The sequence below is a fragment of the Cnephaeus nilssonii genome, assembly GCF_951640355.1.
Source record: "Cnephaeus nilssonii genome assembly, chromosome: 18".
Taxonomy (NCBI): Eukaryota; Metazoa; Chordata; class Mammalia; order Chiroptera; family Vespertilionidae; genus Cnephaeus; species Cnephaeus nilssonii.
In genome coordinates this window covers 26622619-26647496 of record NC_137089.1, presented here as the reverse complement: position 1 = coordinate 26647496, position 24878 = coordinate 26622619, and the positions used below count along the sequence as shown (strand labels likewise).

The 24878-nt window shown below is 36.6% G+C and overlaps 1 protein-coding gene across 4 annotated transcripts in view; it reads right to left on the bottom strand.

Moving 5' to 3' along the window:
• COL14A1 (collagen type XIV alpha 1 chain) overlaps nucleotides 1-24878 on the bottom strand; it is a 183273-nt gene that overhangs the window by 55550 nt on the left and 102845 nt on the right. For all 4 annotated transcript variants that reach the window (XM_079796342.1, XM_079796344.1, XM_079796345.1 and 1 more), the window contains exons 28-36: nucleotides 24014-24157; nucleotides 23055-23219; nucleotides 22423-22461; nucleotides 22129-22267; nucleotides 19987-20129; nucleotides 18310-18419; nucleotides 14681-14839; nucleotides 6581-6658; nucleotides 4504-4590 (exon numbers count right to left, since the gene is read on the bottom strand). In XM_079796342.1, coding sequence (XP_079652468.1) covers nucleotides 4504-4590; nucleotides 6581-6658; nucleotides 14681-14839; nucleotides 18310-18419; nucleotides 19987-20129; nucleotides 22129-22267; nucleotides 22423-22461; nucleotides 23055-23219; nucleotides 24014-24157 — 1064 coding nt within the window. The remainder of the gene's footprint in view (nucleotides 1-4503; nucleotides 4591-6580; nucleotides 6659-14680; nucleotides 14840-18309; nucleotides 18420-19986; nucleotides 20130-22128; nucleotides 22268-22422; nucleotides 22462-23054; nucleotides 23220-24013; nucleotides 24158-24878) is intronic.

The following is a 24878-nucleotide window of genomic DNA, read 5'->3' as shown; positions in this document are numbered from 1 at the left end:
GCTAAATTAAATGGCATATTAAATCATAGCTAGAAATAGAGTATACCAGAAGATAAATTTAAAAGAAATTACACATAATGAAGCCTGGAGATGCAAAGTAGATAATAAATTAAAAAGTTTAAAAGACATGAGAATAACATTATAAGTTATAAAGTCCATCTAGTTGGAATTTCAGAAAAAAACCTAATAGAGATTACAGCAGAGAGACAATATTCAAAGAGGCAGTGACTAAGAAAACTCCAAAATGAATAAGAACATTGGTATTCAAATTCCTGAAGTCCCAAATTTTCCAAAATGGCAAACAACATCAATATTGTAGTGAAACTTCAGATTACTAAAGGGGTCTTGAAAAGAACCAGAGAGAAAAGATTTCTTTCTCACAGGACAATCATTAATTTGACTGACAGTTGACTTTTCAATGGCAACAATTGGAGCTATAAAATGGTGTAATAGCATCTACGAAGTGCTCAGAGAAAATAATTGTTAATCTAGAATTGTACTCCAAGTTTATTAGTTTGGAAACTTGTCTGAGTGCTTTGAGGTCAATATTAAACATTTTAAGCAAGATAGGAAGTTTATTATTCTCCTTTGTTAAAATCTGAGCTGAGAACTGGTCCAGCATAGCAGAGTAGCTTTACCATGTAAGGCAGTGTGAAATCTTGATTCCCAACATCTTATTGTTCTGCTGTGTCCCAGAATGTTGCTTATCAAAGTGGCCTCATTACCACATGTCCCCATTCTAGTCTGTGGGGAAGGGTGAGGTTGGTTAGGAAGGGCCTTTGGTTTTCATTTAAAAACAATATCCAGGGTGACTTCATATACCTTCTCTCTCATTGGTCAGAACTTAGTCCTAAGGTGACAGATGCTAAGAAATCTAGTCCCTAGCAGAATGCCCATGTGCTTGGCTAAAACTCATGGGATTCTACTTTTTGAAAAGAAGCAGTGGCAATGAATATGGGACGGGGGACAATTAGCAATCTTTGTGACGACCATCAAAACTATCCTTTGATAACATGGGAAATAAAAGCATTTTCAGATGAACAAAATCTGAAAATTTACTATCAACACTCTCTCGGAGAAACACCCAAAGGTTATATATATTGTGAAATTACAAACAGAATTTGACAATTAGAGTGGAAGATTTTAAACACCTATATCTTAATCAAAAGATAAAAAATAAATGCAGATAAAGAAGATTCTAACAATGCAAATTTACAATTTCATTTACTGGATTTTATATCTAAAATTCTGAACTTCACAATTAGGGAACACATTCTCCTAAAACCTATAGGGAAACTCTGTAAAACTTGACAAAAGGCCACAAAACAAATATCAAAGAATCAACAGATATCAAAGAATTGGTACTATACAGACTATCTTCCCTGATAAAGTACAATAAAATTAATACATCAATAAGAAAAAGATAAAAGTTGCACACATAATTGAAAATTTAAAAAGGCATTTCTAAGTAAATCATGACTAAAAGGAGCAATAAATGAAAATATAAACAATAGCTCACAGAAATATTAGATTTGTCTACATAGAATTAAAATTTCTAGACAGTGTAAGTTCTCATAAACAACAAACAATCCATGGGACAGGAGAAGATATTTGCAAACCGTATCCTATACAATAAAATCGACCGAATGGCAGAAAAACCAGTCACTATGATGCGCACTGACCACCAGGGGCAGACGCTCAATGCAGGAGCTGCCCCCTGGTGGTCAGTGTGCTCTCACAGGGGGAGCACCACTCAGCCAGAAGCCCTGAGCCGGGCTCACAGCTGGTGAGCGCAGTAGTGGTGGCGGGAGCCTCTCCTGCCTCCGTGGCAGTTAGACAACCCCTGAGGGCTCCTGGACTGCGAGAGGGTGCTGGCCAGACTGAGGGACTACCCCCCCCACCGCTTGAGTGCACGAATTTCGTGCACCAGGTCTCTAGTTGTTAATTAACGGTTAGTGTTCACAATACATAAAACCACTTATAAATCAGTGAGGAAAAAAAGCCTGTATAGCAAAAACCTAGCAAAGTTTATAAACAGGTAATTTATATAGGAAAAAATCCAAATGGCTAAGAGACATGAAAAACTGCTTCATCTCACTAGCATGGAGGGATAGTCCTATTAAAATTAAATTAATGACATTTAAAACAAAATAACAATGACACAGGGTTTTACAATCATCAGATAAAGGAAGGCACTCATATTTGGCAACATCAAAGGGTCTTGGTGAAATGCATGGGAACTAGCTCTCATACAGAATTTGGGGAAGAGGATATTGGGACAATCACCCCAAGGAGCAATTTGGGGTTTCTTCATGAAGCTCATTATGCACCTTCCTTCTTCTCCAACAAATCTAAGTGTTATTGCAAGAGCACTCACTTATGTTTGCAAAGAGACATACAAAGAATGTTCACTGTAATAATACTGTCACAGGGAAACACTCCACAGTAATGGTTCAATAAACTGTAGTTTATATAATGGAATACCTTACAGCTGGTACAACAAATAAACTAAACAATGTGCGCTAGCCTTGATAAAGTTCAAAGACATACTTTTGGGGTAAAAAAAAAAAAAGTTGAAAACAACTCATTGTTTTCAATTTCCAGATTAAACTGAAGACAACTCTTTACATTTAATTAAAGTTTTATAATGCACAGAATCCTTATATACATACTAGGAGCCCGTTGCACGAAGTTTCGTGCAATAGACTTTTCCTTCACCTGGCTGCCGGCACCAGTTTTCTGCCAGCAGCAGTTTTCCTCTGGCCACCCGCCGATCAGAGCGCCTCCCGCCAGCACATCGATCGGCCACCCCTAGAGGAACTCCGATCGGGGGAGGCGCTCCGATCGGGCGGGTGGCCAGAGGAAAACTGCTGCTGGCGGAAAACTGGTGCCGGCAGCCACGCAATCGGCCACCCCGAGTTCCGCCACCAGCGTCTTCCGCAGCGCCGTTTAAGCCGGCGGGAGGAGCGGGGGTCGGGGACTCGCGAGTCCCCGCCCCCTTCCCCCCCCCCCCCCCCCCCGCTCCTACCGCCAGCCAATCGGCCACCCTGAGTCCCGCCCCCCACGCCTCCAGCCGGCCCAATCGTGGGTGTAGCGGAGTGATGGTAATTTGCATGTTACCATTTTATTAGGTATGATTGTCTTGTATATTCCTCACAATACCAGTTAAAGAAGTGGGTGCTATTGTATATACAAGGAAACTGAGGTTCACAGTGATTCAATGACTGACCAAATCTTACAATTTAAATGTAATGCTTTTACTATTACCACAAATTTGCTTCTTGGGGATAAAGAAACTTTTTTTTTTTAATATATTTTATTGATTTTTCACAGAGAGGAAGAGAGAGGGATAGAGAGTTAGAAACAACGATGATAGAGAAACATCGATCAGCTGCCTCTTGCACAACCCCCACTGGGGATGTGCCTGCAACCAAGGTACATGCCCCTGACCGGAATCGAACCTGGGACCTTTCAGTCCGCAGGCCTACGCTCTATCCACTGAGCCAAACCGGTTTCGGCGAGAAACTTTTTTTAAATGTGTTTGGGTTCTACATTCATAGCTTGAAAGAATGTTCTATGTGCCAAAGATAAAGGAGAAACTGCTGGGATATATTTCAAATGCACTCAGCAGGTTCTCTTCGTTTTTGTTCAGTTCAGGAAACGCGGAACGTTAGGTTGTTGTTGGTGCCAACCTGGAGTGAAGTTTCCCGCCGCAAGCCAGCTGTCAGAGTGGGTTACCTACTGCTCACATGCCGCCTGGGCTGGCCGCCTCCAGGCCAAGGTACAGACACTGGCCCGGTGTCAGAATACCCCTCCCGGGCTTCTGTATTGGCCTGTGCACCTTCTCCCTGTTTTCTTTGTCTTCTGCCCTGATGTAATTCTCATTCCCTAAACGGACACCAGCTGTAGCATACTTATATCAAAGAAATACTGCTAACCCAGTTTAGCAGGTTAGACAAAAAAAATGAACATTTAAACATATTACAAAAGATTTATCATGCTAAATACAAAGACCCAGATAGGGCAATTTTATGTATTTTATATTTTACAAAAATGTTTTATTTTTCTCTCTCCCTTCCTTCCTCCCTCCCTCCTTCCCTCCCTCTCCTTTTCTGTAGAAAGTTCCAGTCATGCTCAGATGACATTCTTTTCCTGAAAAATCCAAAACCCTCCCTTCACATATAAATTTTGAAAACAGAATGAGAAAGACGAGGGCATGGAAATATTACAGGTACAAGTAGAGGGCCGATATTTGAAACATTCACACTGAGAATAAACCACAGGAGTTTCAAGGAAACATTGTGAATACACAGCAGCATGAGGGTTGTCTTGCATAGTGATTAAGAGCATCATCTCGAGGGGGCACAGAGACCTGGATCTGAAGACCAACTCCTCCAAGCTGTGTTCTTTAGGCAAGTTATGAAGATCGTATATCAGACACACAACAAGTGATAACTATGAATATTATTAAAGAACATTTAAGCCCAACTAGGCGAGACTTACCGGTGGGCCTGCTGGTCCCAGAGCCCCTTTGTTGGTTTCAGAACAGGAGCAGGAATGTGGAAGGTCTGGGCAGGTTTCCTCATCCCTCTGAGAAGAAAAAAATAGCATAACTATTAAAAACTTGGACTTAAGACACTTTAAAGTGAGCATTAGTCAGAAATATTTTCTCCTGACCACAAAAATCTTTTCTTTAAAGAACAATGAATGGGTGTCTTGTGAGTCATTGATAATCATCATTATTAAAGGATGTTAAAAACTTGTTTGGGAATCCAGGGGAAGAAAGAAAGGCAAAAGTGGCTGTAAAAAAATAGCCCCCAAACCACCTTACTATTTAATTCAGTTGGAGAAGTAGTACTCTATGAACTAAAGGTCTTGCAAGCTTTGTGTTACAATATTTTTCCCATTTCAAAGGATAAAAGAAAACTTGCTGGTCTAGTCAACCAAAATAACTGCATCTATACTAAAACAAACAAAACAAAATAAAAACAGTGCTTAAAAACATCATCAGCTGGGCCGGCATGGCTTAGTGGTTGAGCATCGACCTATGAACCAGGAGGTCACAGTTTGATTCCCCCATCAGGGCACATGCCCAGGTTGCGGGTTCAACTCCCAGGAAGGGGCATGTAGGAGGCAGCCAATCAATGATTCTCTCATTATTGATGTTTCTGTCTCTTTCCCTCTCCTTCTCTAAAATCAATAAAAAAATATTTTTTAAATTAAAACATCATCAATTCCCTGTAACAATTTTAACTATTGCTCACATTCTATGTTTGGGAAAAAAATAAATCATGGCATCAACCTAAAGCTTTGAGATAGGAGGTCATATTTATTCTCTTGGAGAATTTTGTGGTGATCACATTTTGCTTGACACACCATTGGATTCATGGCATTTGCCCTTCCAATTTCCAATCTACCTGCACTTATGTATGGCATCACAGTGTCTCTGATTAAATTCTACCCCAGAAACTACTTAGAAACTTATTTTGTTGAAGAAAGAGTATTTCCTTCTCACACATAGTTGGTATGAATTTACTGCCTGCAATAGATCATGTGATCTGTTGTAAGATCTTAAGAAGGCAAATCACTCGGACTTTATGATGGCTTCTCCATGTCCATTCTCCACATTTAATTATTAAGACATGACTACTGTACAACCATGATGGTGTCATCCATTTCAGCTCAGGATCTAAGGCTCTGAAGATATGAATCTGCTTTCATATATATAGGTATACCCTTATGAATTACACATGGTATTAATAATAAGAAAAAGTTTGATTTTTCTTGTACCATTACATAGGTTATATAGCTTATAAGAGCAATTCCAAAACTGTGTACCAAGGGTGCCCTGGGACACCATGACAAGGTCACAGGAGCATGTAAATGTTTTAAACTCAAGAGAAACAGCCATTGGACTCTGTATGAACAACCAGCTCAAAGTAGTTCACAGTTTCAACAACAGATTTTGAAATACTGTTTTGATGATGTCACGTATTTGCAAATCTGGTTTTTCAGCATTTGCTCGTTGAGTAGCAAGTACCATGAGAAAAATCAATATGGAAAAACAAAGTGAGGGTGGAAATGTCCCATCAGATTCCAAGATTTAAGCAATTGCACACTGCCAATAGGCACACACATCCCATTAAGTCATTTTGGTTATTTAAGAATAAAATAAGCATATCATTTTTTTTTCATATGGCTACTGAGTTATTAGGACATAAACATTTAGTAAGATGTTTGGACCTAATTACTTCAGCAATGGACCTGTTAGGTATTTCTTTTGGTTTAGGGATGCCATAAAATATTCCAACACTAAATATTTTATGAACAAGGAAATCTGGGAACATCTGGACTATGTAACTGGCACCGGGGGTTGTGCAGAGCCACCATGTATATACATGTGTCTTGCTAATTTCAGACACGCCTCCTTCTTAACATCTTTCTCATTTTCTTTATCATCACAATGAATTATCTCTGATATGAATTTTGCAAAATAGCATTTCATTTTCAGAGAAAACTCAATATAACTTTAGAACATTTTAATGAAGAACAGACCCAATAATGAAAGAAGATTTCTTACCAGGCCTGGTAGTTCACAGCACTTGTCTTTGTTGGCCCAGGATGTGGAACAAACAATATCAAACATTTGTAACTGGAACTGAAATGTAAAGTGAAATTGTCATTCAATAAAAGATAGATACCTTGTGTTTATAATGATTTCATACTATATATCAATAATAGGACACCAATACATTTATAACATAACATTACCAAAAATAAATTAAAAAGTAATTCCAACAATATCAGACTAATTAGCTACTCAAAGACACAATGGTCTAAGATTTTGTCTACAGTTACTCCGTCTACCATCCAAACTCCCATATTTATCAAAACTTCCCTTCCCATCTCCACCTAAAGACTCTTAGCGCCTCTGCTGAAACCTTCCCAGTACTGCTCATCATGGTTACTCCAAGTGCCTCTGTAATCCTGCAACATCCCTTAGGTCAGTGGTCGGCAAACTGCGGCTCGCAAGCCACATGCGGCTCTTTGGCCCCTTGAGTGTGGCTCTTCCATAAAATACCACGTGCAGGCGCGCACATACAGTGCGATTGAAACTTCGTGGCCTATGCGCAGAAGTCGGGTTTTTGGCTCTCAAAAGAAATTTCAATCGTTGTACTGTTGATATTTGGCTCTGTTGACTAATGAGTTTGCCGACCACTGCCTTAGGTCTCTTTCATAGCATGTCTGCCACCATACAATACAATTATTTATATTTTCTTCTCCTTAGACTGTCAGCGCTTCAAAGGACAGAGAACCACTTATTTATCTTTGTGTCCCCTATTGCAATATAGAGCATATAGCAGGTGTTCAATAAAGGCTTGTTGAATTAATTCCAACTTTAATCATTCAGGCATACGTTCATAAAATTTCTCTTTAGTAGGACATAAGCTGGATACTATGTAGACCTTTAGGATACAAAAATGAACAAAACCACAAAGTATTCTGCCCTCAGTGGATTTCCAGGGAATGAGAAACAGGCACATAAATACTGTTTTCAACATGGTAAGTATCATGACAGTCACATATGGTATTGTGAGAAGCTGGGTTAAGTGTATTTTTATTTAAGCCATTGATCATGCCATAAATATTTAGACAGTCTTGCTCCATTCGTGTATGTTGGCAACAACTCAATATGTATGTTGAAATATACAGAAACATCATTATACTATCATTAGGGGCTGATACTAACATCATGACCCAACTACTTCTAATATTATATTTCTTCTTATATTATTTTCACATATTAAAAGTGTCATCAGTTAGAGAACTGGGAGAAGGATCAAGTTGTTTTTCCTTTTAAATCTTCAACCTTCGTTCAGCAAGTGGTGTTTTAAAAGAAGAGTTGGAAACTCCTGGTGCCTTATTTTCTCCCATGCAATACTATTCATACCTGTCAGTAAATACTGTTTCATCCCAGGATGAAACAGAGAATGCCCAAGTAGATAGGACTATTGAATTAGGTTAGCAATGATGCATGCAGTATCACAGAAGAGACTGTCCTAGATCATAGTCAAGAGAAAAACTCGGGCTTTCTCTCAATATGTCCAAGAAGAACTGTGTCTTGCTGCAAACATCCTTCCCCAAGTGAGTTTTGCAAGATTAATAAAATAACCCTTTAATTTTGAAAGCAGATCCATGAATCAAGGCATCATGTTTTCTTATGTCAATGTACAAGAACTGTGTTATTTGAAGAAATATGTGTGTGGTTCACTGATCTTATTTTTTCAGGCTATTTTTTTTTTAATTTTTACCAAAGGGTATAATATCTTAGTCTCTGCAGGGCAACCACACAACAAAATTGTGATCATTAAAAAATTAGGTTTTTAAAATTAGAACATTTTTAAAGAACATGATTGTTGATTTTCATGAACAGCAAGAGCAGCAAAGATACTTCAAGAAACACAGTGGTTAGGAGGCTTTGGAGCTAGACTATCTGGGTGTAATCCTTAAGTCCTTCCCTCACAAGCTAATTCATTTTGAACAAATTATTTCATGTCTCAGAGTCTTGAGATTTTTTTTGTCTGTAAAATTAATATAATAATAGTATCTACTGAATAGAAGGTATTCATTAGTATAATAATAGTTGCTATAATAATAAAATGAGTTAATACAGGGAATTATTTAGAACAGTGCCTGGAATATAGTTATTATACGTAATAAATATTTTAATGTAATATGTACAGCTCTTCCATAATTGAATTCTTTAAGGTAGAGGAGTATATAATACAAGGGCCAAAAATGTAGAATCAAAATGAAAGTGATATAGTATTGAGGGCAGATATATCATAGTAGTGTGTTTACATAATAATCATATATATTTAATGTTCTGAGTAAAAACTTGGCAAATAACAATAACAACAGCAGCAAACATTTAGTGAAACCCTACTATGTACCAGGCACGAACCTAAGGACTTTGCCTGTATCATTTAATCTTCCGATCACTACAATGAGGCATAATACAGTACTAGCCACCCCATTCCATAGATTAATCCCTGGGATGCAAAAGCCTAAGGAATTTAAGCACGTGCTGAAAGATGAGTTCTGGTTGGGATTTGAACAGTCCACCTCAATTTCTTATGGTTCATTTTGCAGTGAATAAATTTTTAGTCTAATATTTAAAATACAGATACCCGAGCCTAACTTTACAAGGCCATTTGTCTGGGGACATTTATTAAATGGGTAGCATTATGACAGCATTAGATAGAATCAGCTAAATCTGTAAGTCATTCATCCAATAAGAAATTTTCCATTTCTGAACAGAGCCCTCAGTGTAAAACCATTTGTGACTGGGAAGATTTACATAAAGCCAAGGCCTTTCACTAGCCCCAAGTTGGCACCAAGCTCTGTGGAAGTTTTTAAATAAACATTCACCATCTAATTACCTATAACAGTATAATGTCTACATATATACCTTTGGCTAAACTTCTGCCCTATTGAGCGATTGGAATTCTTATGCGCTCATTTTATTCACTCCAGGGGTTGAATGCCTACTAAGTGCTGAATGAAGCCAATACTATCATCTGAGGAATGCTTGTGGGCTGCTTCTTTTTCAAGTTAGATGAAGTCAGCAGCCTTTTTTTGTGTGTGAGCACAAAAAAATTTATTCATAATTGTTTTGCGTTCGTAATACTTTAGATTTTTCAGCCTTTATTTAGGGACTTCTTTTTCCAAGGCACATTTCTAGGGATTGATTAAAAAACCCTCTGGCTTTTATTTCAAAAGCAGTGACACACGTATTTGTACCAATTATGTAGGAAACAGTATAGAAGTGGTCTATCGAGAGATCTTACATCAGAGTGCCTGTACATGAAAGACAATATGGTTAAACATAAATCATACTTCAAGCAACTAATGCCAAGAGGCAGTCATTTTTTACTTTTGTAACTTCTTTCCTTTTGAACTAACTGAAAATAAAAATTTTATGTGCAAAACATAAAAAGGAGAGAGAAAGGTGTAGAACCTCCCACTTTTACTTTTTATAATCTCTTTCAAGGGAATACCGAGCCAATTACAAATGCTTGTTTTTCATTATTGGACATTTCTGTCTGGGTGTAGCACAAAAGGCAAGTCATCAAGGTCAAATATTAGCATGAAAATAAGATTAAAATATGTCTCAGCAGTTGCCACCGTGATCTGTGAATGGCAATTAAAATGTATCTCTGGGTCCACTTTCCACTCAGTACCAGATTTTACCCTTTTTTTTTCTAGCAACGCATAACTAAGCTTATAATTTGAAGTCAAGCTATACTTGAACTTATACTAATATTTAGAGAGATTGACATTACTCAAGAATACTGGCAAAAGATTACTGGGGACCTAACCCATCTTCTGCTTTTGATTTGGTGTTCAACTTTTATTGACTCCATTTCAAAACGAGGACTTATTAAGCATATACCATTTGTCAGATATTCAACATAGTGTTTTTATTTGTTCTCTGTTTATTAATGTTAAGGAAAACCATCATGGCATTAATTAAATTAGGAAATGAAAATTAACGGCTTTACTTGTTGGTATTAATTAGAATACTTGGGTTTAAACATTCTTGGGAGGACCATTTTGATCCCATTTACTTTCAAGGTTGTAATTCAAATAATGTAAGACTTTGGACTTGTCAGTGAACACGACTCCCTCCTCTGCCTGAGGTTCTGTAATAATCAGACCCAGTGGAAGAGAGTTTAGAATGGAAGGCAGGTAACTGTATGCAAGTCACATATGATCTCACCTCACTTTGCTCATTTTTGGAAAAGGAGTCCCTCCCTAACTTCTTCAAGTCTCAATTTCTGCATCTATAAAGTGGGGCTTATTTAAGTCTCTCTTCTTATGGGTATTGGAAGAGTAAATGAGGTAATCACGGAAAAGTAGATACTGCCTAGTCGGTATCCAATAATATTAGCTACTATTCTTATTTTAAGGATTAAAAGATATAATTCTTGTGAAAAAAATCATTTTATTGTAATTTAAAAATACTTGCTTCTATAGGACCATTCACTAGTCTATTATTGATTCCTGAATAAAAAGCTTTAACTTGGTAAATAATTTTAATAAAAACTGCATAAAAATTTGTATTTGTCTTTAGCAGCAGATGGCTAAACAAGTGTCCATTGGATGTGTGTTATATTTTAAAGGTGGAAGACACTAAGAAACATGACCCTATGCCAGAAGATAACATTTTTTCTAGAATCATCTCTGATTGGCAGCATTATAATTTCATTGCATGTCAGAAAAAATAGGAGACATTTCTTAGGAGAAAGAAGATGGGAAAAAGAAGAACAGCTGTTAAGTTTCTTCCCACTTGTGTTTTGACAGCTAAGTTAGGACTGCTTATTAGTTTAGTCCCACTGGGCACTTTTGCTGCCTATAAAATCTTTCATTGCAGAAACAAGTTGTTTTTATTATAAATGTGAGTAATTTAATATAGTAGTACTGTATCCCTAAATCCATTAATCTCTTCTCCACTCAACTTGGATTTAAGAAGAATATATTTTGTTTAGAGACTCAATATTTAGAGTTTTTCCATCATCTGACACTTTTTGAATCATTGCTGAATTTGCCCAGGGAATGCTGACCTATAAACTACTAATCTCAATGATATGATAATTACTCTCACTGGGATAATCCAAAACTTGCACATTACACATTCACTTTAGCTAGGTAGTGAAGTACAAGTGTATACTAAGATTTTTTTTTTTTAGCAATTTGTGGTTTCTAAAGTGAAAACTGAGGACTGAAGCTTGTCTCTTGCCCTGCACTGAAACAATTAAGCAACAACCTCAAAAAGCAAGTGAGTTTCCAATCACATTCTTGAGAACTAATTTAATATCATCCATTTTAGCATAATCAAATTCTTTAATAAGTGGGCAGACTGAAAACCTATTTGGTAATCCTTTGTAGAATTCTAGATTCTAACAAAAGCTACAACTTTTTTCCTACTAGCCTTACAAAGAACTCTTTTAATTATTGACTTCCATAAATTCCCTATTGTCTACTACTGGTTGGAAGTTACCACAGAGGCTGCTCTGTTCAATTGCTTTTCTCTCATGGACAGTTAAAGATTTATTGCTAGTAGGACTGAAACCTACAGTAACTTTTGCTTCCAGAAATAAAGTATTTGATGTTTAATCGGCCATATATTTAGAGTACCATTTATTTACATAGAGTATAATTTGAAGTAATTGTAATTATAAAATTGTCATTTGAAATAATTATAATTATCAAGCTATAATTGTAAAATACAAATTAGGAGAGGGTATGATATATATTATTGGATGGTTGTCAATACCATATATGAATAGAATATATGCAAAACAACATTTTAACAAAAGATATGGAACCAATCAAATAGAAGACATTCTATTTAATTTCCAGCAAGTATTTCTTGAGAACTTTGTTCATATAAGATGTATTAGTAACTGCGATGGAGGATAGAAGGGTATGGTTGTATGAAGACCATGATATGGTTTCTATTTTGAGAAATTTATACTCTGGCTAGAGGGATGAAATGTAGATATATGAAAGAAAAAGAAAATAATATATGGTCAAAAATAATTCAGTGTTATATAAGCAGTAGAGGGTTAGAAAAGGTGAGAAAGAGAAGGTATTACTGACATCCTTCAATAATAACAGCTGCTCGTTATTGAATGTCTATTAAGTGTAAGGAGATGTATATGTATTATTCATAAAATAAAATAATTTAACAAGTGATTTGGGCCTAGAATCTCATATACCTAGATTGTTTCTCTTTCTTAAATTAGAGACTATTCACTTATCCATTCAAGCATCCATCTATATATATCCATTTATCCTTATAAGAAAGATAGCCTTAGTTTGCTAATTCTGGCTCTTTATAAGTTCTAGAGTGTGCTGCTATCATATAAGTATCTTCCATGAGGCAGAAGATGGTGTGTTTCTTAATCAACGTAAAATTCCACACATTAAGAGGAGACAACTCCTTTAAAAATATTATCTAAACATCTTTACTAGTAAAAGTCTCTTACTATAACTAAAAACAAGAGAGTCTTCCATCACTTTTATATTCTCTCTTTCTAAATATCTAATCCATAGTTCTCCAAAGCAAAGTAGAACAAAGCACTTTTAAAGATGCCTCAAAACTCATGCTAAGTGAGTAAGTCAGATAGAAATATTCCAGAACAATATGATTTCACTCATATGTGGGATATAAAACTGAAAGCAACGAATGAACAAATAAGACAAACAAACAAAAAGACCCTCATAGACCCAGACAACAGTATGGTGGTTATCAGAGAGATGGGGAGGTAGTAAAGGGTAAAAGAGGGTCAAATATATGGTGATGAAAGAAGATTTGACTTTGGGTTGTGGGCATACAATGCAATATGCAGATGATGTATCACAGAATTGTACACTGGAAACATAAAATTATATTATCCAATGTCACCCCAATAAATTACATATATATTAGCATCAATGCACACAAGGATTTAATTTCTATTGTTACCACAAAGAGAAATGCCACAAAATAGCAGAGTTCCAAAGTAAATCACGTTAGCACTCTGGGACATTTTGCTGGTGTGTAAAGTGAATGGGTTAGATGAGAGTAGTGCAATTAAAACTATGCTCCCTTAGGAACCATTGGAGGTGGGGGACACTTACTACCCCACGTCCTCTCTCCCATTCAATCAGCATGGATCTGTTTTAATCTTATTTATTTACTTATTTGATTGACACATCAGAAGATTTCATTTGCACAAAGTGATCGTCAGCTTAAATAGACTTTGAGAACCACTAAGTTGTTCTAAAGTTTCATATAATGGGCTAGTTCTACTGACCTATGAAAGTACAAGACAATAATAGTCATTCATAATTCATTTTATGTTTCCATGACATATAAGAGAAATGCAGAATTGTTGGGGTTGTTTAAAAGAATAAACTATTCCCCAGGCTAATTGGTTCTAACTTATAAAATGACTTATATTAGAGAATGGTGGTAATTAGCTATGACTGCATGGTGTTAAAACAAAAACTTGTATATGCTGTGGGTAGTGAGTGAAGAAAAAGTGATTTCTTTGCCAGTTGGAAGTCTCCAAAGCTTAAATTCCTTGTTGTATGAAGAAAAATATATTATTTTAAAATGATATGTCACCTAGATAACAATATGATTAAAGGGTAAATTTCACATGAACAATAGCAAAAAGCTAGTTGTAAAATGCCCAAATCTAATCCAAATGAGAGGCTTATGTCAATTTCCTGTGAATAATAATCACACATTTTGTATGAATCTATATTTGCTTATACAAATGAAGTTCTTTCACAGTTTTGATTCTCATGTTAACAAACCATTTATGCCACAAATCATATGATGAGTATTTTACTATCTGAATTTTAAAATGCCTTTAGAAAATAAACTAGCTTAATTCCTGGAGTATAATATAGCAGAAGTTTACTGCCAAGAGCTTTAACTATGCATGTTTTAGTTCATTTATAAAGGCTGCTAACTATTTAGCCATCCATCCATCCATCCATCCATCCATCCATCCATCCATCCATTCCTTTACTAAACGTCCCCGCTGGGTAATAAATAATTATATTTTTAAAAGACCTTTTTCTATAACAATAACATGGCCTCAATTGTTTATCCACTTACTGGTGCGGAGTTTCCATTTGGTCCTCTTGATCTAACCATTCTCCCTAGGACTTCGACACCATCCACTGTGATATTCGCTGATGCATTTATTGCCTTCTCACCCACTTGCTTGCAGTCAATAACCACTTTGGCCAAAGTCTTGTTGACAACAATGTGTAGCTGGATAAAAGTCAGGATGTTTTAGTAGGGAAGAAGTGAGGGGAATATCAACCACATTTACATAATTGCATGACTCATCACTAACAAATATGAAAGAGAAGAGCAGGAATTCTGTCACTAGGCATTTTGCTAGAGGAGAAAGGTTCTACTTTATTACCTCCTTGACTGTCCTTCAGTCAGTACCATGTCTGTTTTTATTTAATTAATACTTTTCTTTAAAGTAACTTTGAAATGATTCACTGTTTAAAAATCTAGCCTTCCCATAAAGCAGTACTATCTTGAAATCACAGGGTTGTGGTGTGAATTATGCCTTTTCTGAAAGCACAATAAAACAAACATGAAAGTATTAAAATGCTGGTTGAGTTACCAACAAAAATTATCTGCGGTACTACCAGCAGTTGGTAATTTAAGGTGAGGAGAAAAGATCTAAAATCTAAAGGGAAAGGAGGAAGGCTTTCTAGTGACTCTGGGCCCAAATGAAATAAAGCTCTTCAGCTTAATGTATGGTTCAATTATCTGAAACTGGAATCTCTAGAATCTGGAGGCCGATGGTAATATATTCAGGAGTCTACACATTCTTTGTGAGGATTTGTAAAAATCCACATCATCATGTAGGTGATGGTCAAGGTAAGTATATTCTAAATGAGACACGTTGTAAGCAAGTTCTGCCATGAAATTTCAGTGCTGATAAAGCATTTCAATTTATGATGTTTGCCGCTTACTTCTTGTTTGTGGCAGGCTAGTTGTTAGTGAGCTAAAAGAGTGAACTTAATTGGCAAATAATGATTTCATTTTCATGATTAAATGAAAACCAAAAGAAGTTTCAAATAGCTGTGTAAGAGAAGGTATCATAGCAGTTCAAAGAGAAAGTGTTGGGCAATGTGAATCATGGTTATGAGTTATAGCAGCTAGTACTATATTGTGGGCAGAGGTTGAGTGACCAGGAGATAATGGCATCTTTAAAATTAAAATAATGTTACATTAATATCATGTGTTTTATCATATCTTAATTTATTTTTGTTTATTTGTTGCCTGGGAACTGAAAGCATAAAAACTTATACCAATTGTATTTAAGTAACATCATGATTTTAAAAAATTTACATCAATAGTGGAGGCTCCTAAGAATTCTTTTTCCTTCAAAAAGAAGTTAACCATAATCTATTCAGATCAATACTGGAGGAGTAAATTATTTGTTTCATATTACATCTCTTTTATAATCATTTAGAAGGGTATAGTTTGACTCTTACGTGTTTTTGAGCATTAGAATATTTTTCATTATTATAAATTACAGAAATTTTCATGCTGAGCGCTGGACAACCTAATATATTATGCATGCTTTAAGAACTATTAACTTATGAGGGAGATTATTCATATTTTTTAAATTGCTGCTCAGTGGTTAGAGTGTTAGCCCCCGGATGGAAAGGTCTATGGTTTGATTCCTGGTCAAGGGCACACACTTGGGTTGCAGGTTCAATTCCAGGCCCCGGTCAGGGCATGTTTGGGAGATAACCAATCGATGTGTCTCTCTTACATTGATGTTTCTCTCCTTCTCTTTCTCTTTCTTCCTCTCTCTCTCCCCACCCCCTCTAAAAAAAGAAAAATCATTGAAAAAAAATTTTGCTTTACAAAAGGAGACATTAAAAAGTTTTCAAAAATATTTTGATTTCACTTAAGGATTCATGTATATAATTATAACTTTTTGAAAGAGACTTTGGGGCCATACTTCATACCCAAAGTGTACAAAATAAAGCCAAATGAAGATCAATAAGAAATTAAGGTAAAGTATTTATTCAATTATAACATAAGTTTATGAACAAATCATATTTGATCAGTACAAACTGAATTTGCATCAAGATTTTCCATTAATAGATATATTAGTAAAGTAGTTCGTTCCATGATATGCCTTCCTTATTTTATTTAGCTTTAACTTTATTAAGACTTAGCAAAGTGAAAAAATATTTTTCTTTTTTAAAAAACAATTTATTGATGAGAGACAGAGAGAAACATCCATAAGTTGTCCCACTTATTTACGCATTCATTAGGTGATTCTTGTATGGGCCCTGACTAGGGATCAAACCTGCAACCTTGGCATATAGGGACAATGTCCTAACCAACTGAGCTACCTGGCCAGGGCCTAGGAAGATTTTTCTTCATATAATTTTTAAACGCTTGAAGGTTTATGAATTTGAAACCAATTTTTAATGAACCTACCTATAGGTCTTTGAGTTCTTCTGGTAAGGTAAGCAAAGCTTAAGAATTACCTAAAATTCTTAAAGAATTCTTTGAATAAAAATTACAAGCCCATGCCTATTCCACAGGCAAAGATGGCAATTTTTTTAACACTCGTGAAATCTCACATGCTTTTCATCTGTACATTCTTTTCTTGACTACTTTGCAGCAGACACTGCCTAACCAAGAAAAGAATCATGTCAAGAGGAATTTGGTGAGAAATGACAATAACTCCAAAGATATGGTAATGGGACCAATTTGAGCCATGAACTAATTGATCTCCACTTGCATCTCATGTGTTTTTACGGTATCTTTTATAGTCCTTTTCAGTCAGGAAAAAATTACATTTTTATGCAACTCTTTTTATGCATGACAGAGTCAGAATTTTGTTATGCAATTGTTCGATGAAGTGATGGTATTCAAAACCCCAGAAAGTAGTAAAGTTAGGTGTTTAATCATGTGCTATGTCAGGAGACAGAACCAACATGAAGACTGCTTTGCTATATCCCTTTTCTCTCTATATTAGGGCAAGAAGGGATGGGTTAAGAGACTTTTGCTAGCACCACCTGGTAAATGCTCTGTTCTCCCTGCAGTCTTGGTACTGCATGCCTACCAGTGGGGTTATTTTCCAAACATAAAAGAAACAGTACATATTGGAAGAAGCATGTCTACCAAAACTAAGGGTTTCCGAGATTTAAAATGTTAAGGAACAGAGCTCTTGTTACAAGTCCAAATTAAAAAAAGAGCAAGTTAAGTCAGGTTTTACAAAATTTGTCCTCGGGGTAACTTTTATGATGGCAGTAATAGGTTGTGTGTATATATGCTTAAAAAAACACAGTTATAGGTTTATTTTTATATAGATATAACTATGCAACCAGTTATATCTATCTTTAACATTTTAACATGATTCGGCTAGCTGTGCCTTTCATCTGCACTGATAGCCAGGTAAACCAGCAATCCTTTCTACATCAGCCATAATGCCTGCTTAATAATACAGTGCCCTCTATTAAATTGTCCCATGGAAACCTGGACCACTTCTATCATATCTCCTGGAGTACCTGCTAAAAAAATGCACATTTCAGGGTTCCATCTCAGAATCTCTAGGTATTGTTAATAAGCCCTGTAGGTAATTCTTTCTCCAGTTGAAATTTGAGATCCAAAGCTCTACGAATAGTTTCACCATCTATCTGTTGCTTTGCCCACAGTGAATAAAGACTTTGTGTACACAAAGCATTACCCACCTTGTGAAAGCTTCCATGGAAAATTTTCCTAATTTCAGGTCCTTCAAAAGTAATAGTTTGAAAATCCCCACTGTAGTCGTAGTTGAAATAGGTTAGGGTTTTTCCACCATCTAATCAAAGAAAAAGATTTTAGAAAGAATTAAAATGAGTGAATAATTTTCTACAATTCAACTCAAGACAGAAAATAATGCATCCATTGTTTTGAAGCTCTGTTTACAACAAAGTGATGAGTAAGGAAGGAAGGATCTATAGTCCTTGGGTTGCCCAGGCTTTTAGCTGGCCAGCCTAACTGACTTAACAATGTGGTGATGATGGCAAGGCAAGAACTCCTACACATGTTCTTTCTCTATACTTCATTGCCTACATCACCCTCTTGAAAGAGGGTTGTCTGAAGCTAGGACCAGAGGCAGACAGAAAGGGAGAATGAAGTTAATCAAATCTTAAGAAACAGAAACCAGACTCTTTGCCTAATTAACCTACTAGAGCAAACAACTTTCCCAGGACATGCAACTTATACTACCCCAAAAGAATGATACTCCAAGATGTCTCTTATTATGAACAAAGGAAAGCCTTCCTAATCTTGAGTATTTCATGTTATAAGGAATATTCTGTTACATAGAAATAAGAATATTTTTCTCACTAATTCATTCCCAGGTTACAATTTAATCAATTTAATTCTTCATTCTGCTTTCAAAAGGAAAAGCTAGTCTTAGTCATTTTGAGAGACTTCATTGTTTTCCAGACCTGCATGTATATGGAGTTAGTGGCTTACACCTTTTTAATCTATAACCTTCTCTTAGTTTTGATATCAATACAAAATGCTTTCACAAGATCATATTTAGTTGTTGATTCATTTCCATGTACTGAAAAGTCCCTTCACAAATACTAGCTGAAAACAAGCTGAAAACACTTTCCTTATCCAAATGTTTGAGTTAGTACCTAACAGTGGCCACTAAATTTTGGTTCCTAGCTTCACTGGAATTCTAAACTAAAAATCTATTCAGAAAACTCATAGACATTAACAAAAAACTTGATGATCTTCTCAAGTGATCATCAAGAGTGTGAGGTTAAGAAGCTTCCTTCATTGGTTCCTTCTCAACTTTTCAAAACACAAACAATGGTGGGTTTCTCAGTCTTCAGACCTCTTCTCTTCTCTTTCTAAACTCATTCTCTAGATGACCTCACCCAATATGATGGCTTATATATCACCCAGACACAACTTTAGAATTCATTTCTCCATCTCAGAATTCTTGCCAAATATACTGCTGGCAGTCTGGTGGGTTTTTGTTTGTTTGTTTGTTTTCAATATGAAATAGGCATCTTACAACATCATATCCATGTCCAAAAAATGAACTTCTGGTCTCATGCCATTGACTGACCCCTCCTTCCATCAACCTCACTCTTTCTGTAGTCTTCAGTAGCTCAGTAATTGTCTCTTTCACCTGCTCACTACTTTTCCCAGAGTCTAGTGCTGGCACATGGTAGGAATTCAGTGAATATTTGTGGAAAGAAGGAGTGGATAAATGAATGAGTGAACTGTTACATAATTCATTGTAAGTATTCACTAACATGGTTTAAGTGAGGTATTCTGCAATATACACAGAAAAGGCAAGATGGCATGTCACATACATCACTCATACATGTGTGTACAGATGTTATATAAATAAATATACTTACTATCTAAAATAACTCCAACCAATGGGTCTGAATTTTTATTTAAAATCTCCCAAAGAGCAAATGGCTCCTCCGGAGTGTCAGGAAGAATCCGGAATAGAAAACTGATTGTATAATCAGAAGGCAATCCTTCTGGATGCAAATACCTAAAAATGGAAAGAAAAAAATATTTTCTTGTATCTCTCCTCAAAAGAGAAAGATGCACTTTACCGTACCTTCGCAACACCCACCAGCCAATCAGGAGTGGGTATGCAAATTAACCCAACAAAGATGGTGGGTTAATTTGCATACATAGGCGCTGAGCGGCTGGGGGCAGGGCGGGACACTTGCGTCATCGCCATGGCGACAACACAGGCGTTCCTCACTGCCCCAGCAGCTCTGAGCCTCTGGGCAGTGTGAGAAGGTGGAAAGGTGGCTCGGAGCCAGAACGAAGGCGAAGCTGGCAGCCAGGGGAAGGAAGGCCCATTCTTGCACGCATCTTCATGCATTGGGCCTCTAGTCTGATTATGAAAGTGTAAGTAAAAATCTTAAGGAATCCACCAAAAGTGCTAAATAAGCAAGACTGTGTTTGTAAAACCTGCCAATGCTTTGAAGAGATTAAAAGATCACACATTGCAGCCTGGCCAGTGTGTCTCAGTGGTTGAGCATCTACTTATGAACCAAGAGGTCATGGTTTGATCCCAGTCAGGGAACATATCCACGTTGTGGGTGAACAATTAATGTTTCTATCTCTCTCTCCTTCTCCCTTCCTCTCTGAATCAATAAAAATATATTTCTAAAAAACTTACACATTGCAATACTCAATAGTGAGATAAAAATACTGTCAGATAACCACCCTCCCCCCAAAATTGGACACTGAAAATGTTTCACATTAAAATACTGAAGGTGCCTTAGCCGGTTTGGCTCAGTGAATAGAGCATTGGCCTGTGGACTGAAGGACTGCAGGTTCGATTCCAGTCAAGGGCACATGCCTGGGTTGTGGGCTCGGTCCCCAGTAGGGCGTGTGAAGGAAGAAGCTGATCAATGAGTCTCTCTCATCATTGATGTTTCTGTCTCTCTCTCCTCCCTTCCTCTCTGAAATCAATAAAAGAATTTTAAAAATAAAAAAATACTGAAGGCATTTTGAGACAAATGTTGATTTGGAATGTGAAGTAGCAGATCTTGAGAGGTGACCCTCTTAAATCAGGAAGTCTCAGCCCACAAGCTCAAGTACCCCCAGAGTCCGCAGAGTGGCTGCAAAAGGCCCCAGGAATCCCTAGGTGCATCAGACTGTAAAGCAAGTAGATAATCTGATTTTTACATAAACTTAATACTTCTCCTCAGCTATATGGGGCTACTAGTAGGACTTTTTAAAGATAAAAACCATCTGAATTTATGGCACTAACATAAAATGGTTCAGGGAGGGGTGTGGACCTGATTGCCAGGCAAATCCCAGCATGGTCTCTTAAGGAACTATGGGATCTCACTCAAGTCATTCCTTGTGCTTCAGTTTCATTATCTGTAAAACAGAGAAAATAACTGAGTCTTCCTTGCAGAGTTTTGTGGAGGTTTCAGTGAGTTCATACACACAAGCATGGATAATGCTGCCTGGATCATGAAAGTGCTATGTAAGTGTCAACTATCTTTATATAATTTTCTTAGATCAGCAGATATTAAAGTTCAACCAGCATTAATTATATATGAGTCTAATTTTTAAAAAATTGAATATATTTTTATTTATTTCAGAGAGGAAAGAAGAGGGAGAGGGAGAGGGAGAGGGAGAGGGAGAGGGAGAGGGAGAGGGAGAGGGAGAGGGAGAGGGAGAGGGAGAGGGAGAGGGAGAGGTAGGGGGAGGGGGAGAGGGAGAGGGAGAGGGAGAAGGAGAACCTCAATGATGAGAGAGAATCATTGATCTGCTGCCTTTTGCATGTCCCCCACTAGGGACTGAGTCCATAACCCTGGAATTGAATCATGACCTCCTAGTTCAGCTTATGCCAGATGGCTGAGTCTAATTTTTTTAAACAAAGAAATCTAAACATCATCTGCTCTAAATATTATAGAAAATCCTACCAGGAACTATCACAGCCTATCATAAGTGGGCATCATTTTCACATTGAGATATAATAAACAAATGATTGGTTTTAATATCTTGCAATGAAAACATACTTGGTAGGCTGGGAAACCAGGGCATCTTTATGAAGTCGGTAACAAGGATACACATTGAAGGTACCAGGCTCCATAGAAACCCCTTCCATCGATGAAAAATCCTTTTCAACCAAACCAAACATTTCCATCATCTTAAATCCTTTAAAAATAAATAAACAAACAGGCATTTTTAGGGTGTTAAATTTCAAAATTAGCATATTAAATTAGCCTATTAAACTTTAAAAGAAAAATCTGGACCCCCAAATGGGAATTATTTAATATATTTCTACTTGGAAAAATTGTGATGATGCATACCGGCAAGATCAATGCCATCCTTGTGCACCAGTGGGCAGGCTGGAAAACAAGACAAAACAAACAATATAAAACACTAATTTAGATATTTTGCAAATGTATCCTTTCCCTGTCCTGAGAACAGGAAATTAACAATCTTTCCAGAAGTCAATTGTGAAGGGAATCCAAACCAGATGTGGCTATGGTTTCCTGTGGATTCCTAAATATTGAAACGCTCTCACTTTTTCTCTTAAACCAAAGGGCCATTGCCTCCTTCTCCTCTCCTGGGTCCATGAAAACTGTGGTGGTGGTCACTTAGGAACATATGTTGGGATAAGTCTCACTTCTAGTGCATTACACTGGTGGGCAGTCTTAAAACATTTTTAAAAACTATTTGCTACAGCTGTTTAAGAAGAGTTGCCTTTAAACACAGACTCTCATCTTATAGGGAAGGTCTTCATCAATCTAAAACTCTATCCCTGGGAGAGGGGAGGTTTACTTCCAAATGCTCTAAAACTTAAAACAATGTCTGCATAACAAACAGCTCTGCGAGACAATATTCTTTCCTCGGATCAAGATGATATTCATTATTTAACTGGTATGAAATATCATAGCCTTTAAGCAACATGAGTAAGCACACATTTCAAAGAACTCACTTGCCGAAGCGGTTTCGCAGACAAAAGTAATCAACTCATCTTCAATTTTCTTAAAGGCATCAAAGTCATCCACAAAGAAGACATGGCGTGCACTAGGCTTGCTGCCAATGTTAACCAACTCGGAATAATCCGCATCAGCCACACCAATTGCAAAAATGCTGTAGCCTGTGGCAGAACGGAAACAGATTTCTGATTACCTTCAATTGCACAACAGATAAGTATCGCAATATAAGACACGTCCAAATGTTTAAAATATGTTTGTGAATGAGGGCTAGTGGGGTGAATAATTCATTCTTAACAGTTCATCAAAATTCTGCATGCACATATTTCATTATATGAAAATTATTCCATCATCCCCTACAAAACTTTTCCGTTTTAAAGAAACTCAAGAAGGCTAATGCCCCTATTAGTACTTGAGACAAAATAGTTACCATTTGAGTAACATCTTTATGTCTGCATATGTTTAATAATTATGTTAAAATTTATAAGATGTAGTGCAGTTGAAACAGAGAAATTTTATCACAGTTTTTATTTCATATGTAGAAACTTAAGTGTTAATAGGCTTAGCAGCCAGAGGTAGGTCATGGTTCAATTCTTGGCAAATGAATATTAAACAACTGCTTGCCAGGCATATTTTATATAATGTATCTTCACGACAGTGTTATGAGAATCCCCATTTTACAGATGATGAGGCTGAGGAGCTTCTGTGCAGGTTCCCTCCCTGGCCCTTTATAATGGTTCTTTTCATAGTATTGCATTTAATTGTTAGCATTTCTTATACAGGGAATCATGTATGTAGAAGAAGTATTAGAGAAAATAAAGCAAAATAATAGATTTGTAACCTGAAAACTATTTTTAAAATCACATCTCATACAGATTCAGCTTTTGAATGTATATTCAGAAAAGAGCAATGCTACCATATTACTGGGACCACTATTGCTTATCTGTGTAAAACTCACCATCTGATTGCATTTCCCTGGAGATTTTGTTCACATCATCTTGTGATCGTCCATCAGTTATGACCACGATGACCCTTGGGATGCCTTTTCTGGTACCTGACTCAGAATTAAACAAGGTATCTCGGACATACTTAATTGCTTTTCCTGAAACAGAGGAAGGAAACAGTTCAATTTCATTTTTGTTTTGCTGGGGAGGGAAGGGTAAGAACAAAGTTCTTAAATCAATGAAAATCTTTTTTTAAAAATCTATATAATTATGCCTTAAAAATGTGACTTTGGATGATTAATGAAGATGTGATATATACACTGAGTGGCCAGATTATTATGATCTTTGAACGCATAATAATCTGGCCACTCAGTGTATATCCTATATAATAAAAGGCTGATATGTAAATTGTCCCCTTGACCAGGAGTTTGACCAGCAGGCAGGCTAGCCAACCGCCCATGTCCCCTCCCCCTGGCCAGGCTGGCCGGACCCCACCCATGCACGAATTCATGCACCGGGCCTCTAATACACACACACACACACACACACACACACACACTGAGTGGCCAGATTATTATGCATTCAGAGATCATAATAATCTGGCCACTCAGTGTGTGGGTGTGTGTATGTATATATATATGTATATATGTATATATATATATATTCAGTCATAAAAAGATGAAATATTGCCATTTTTTACAACATGGACAGATCTTGAAAATATTATGCTAAGTAAAATAAATCAGACAAAAAAGAAAAGAACCATGTGTTTTCACTTATATGTAGGATATAAAGCAAAAAAGCAACAAGTGAACAAATAAAACAAACTCATAGATACAGAATCATTGGGAAGGGTGGGGTGCAGTGTAGGGTGAAGAG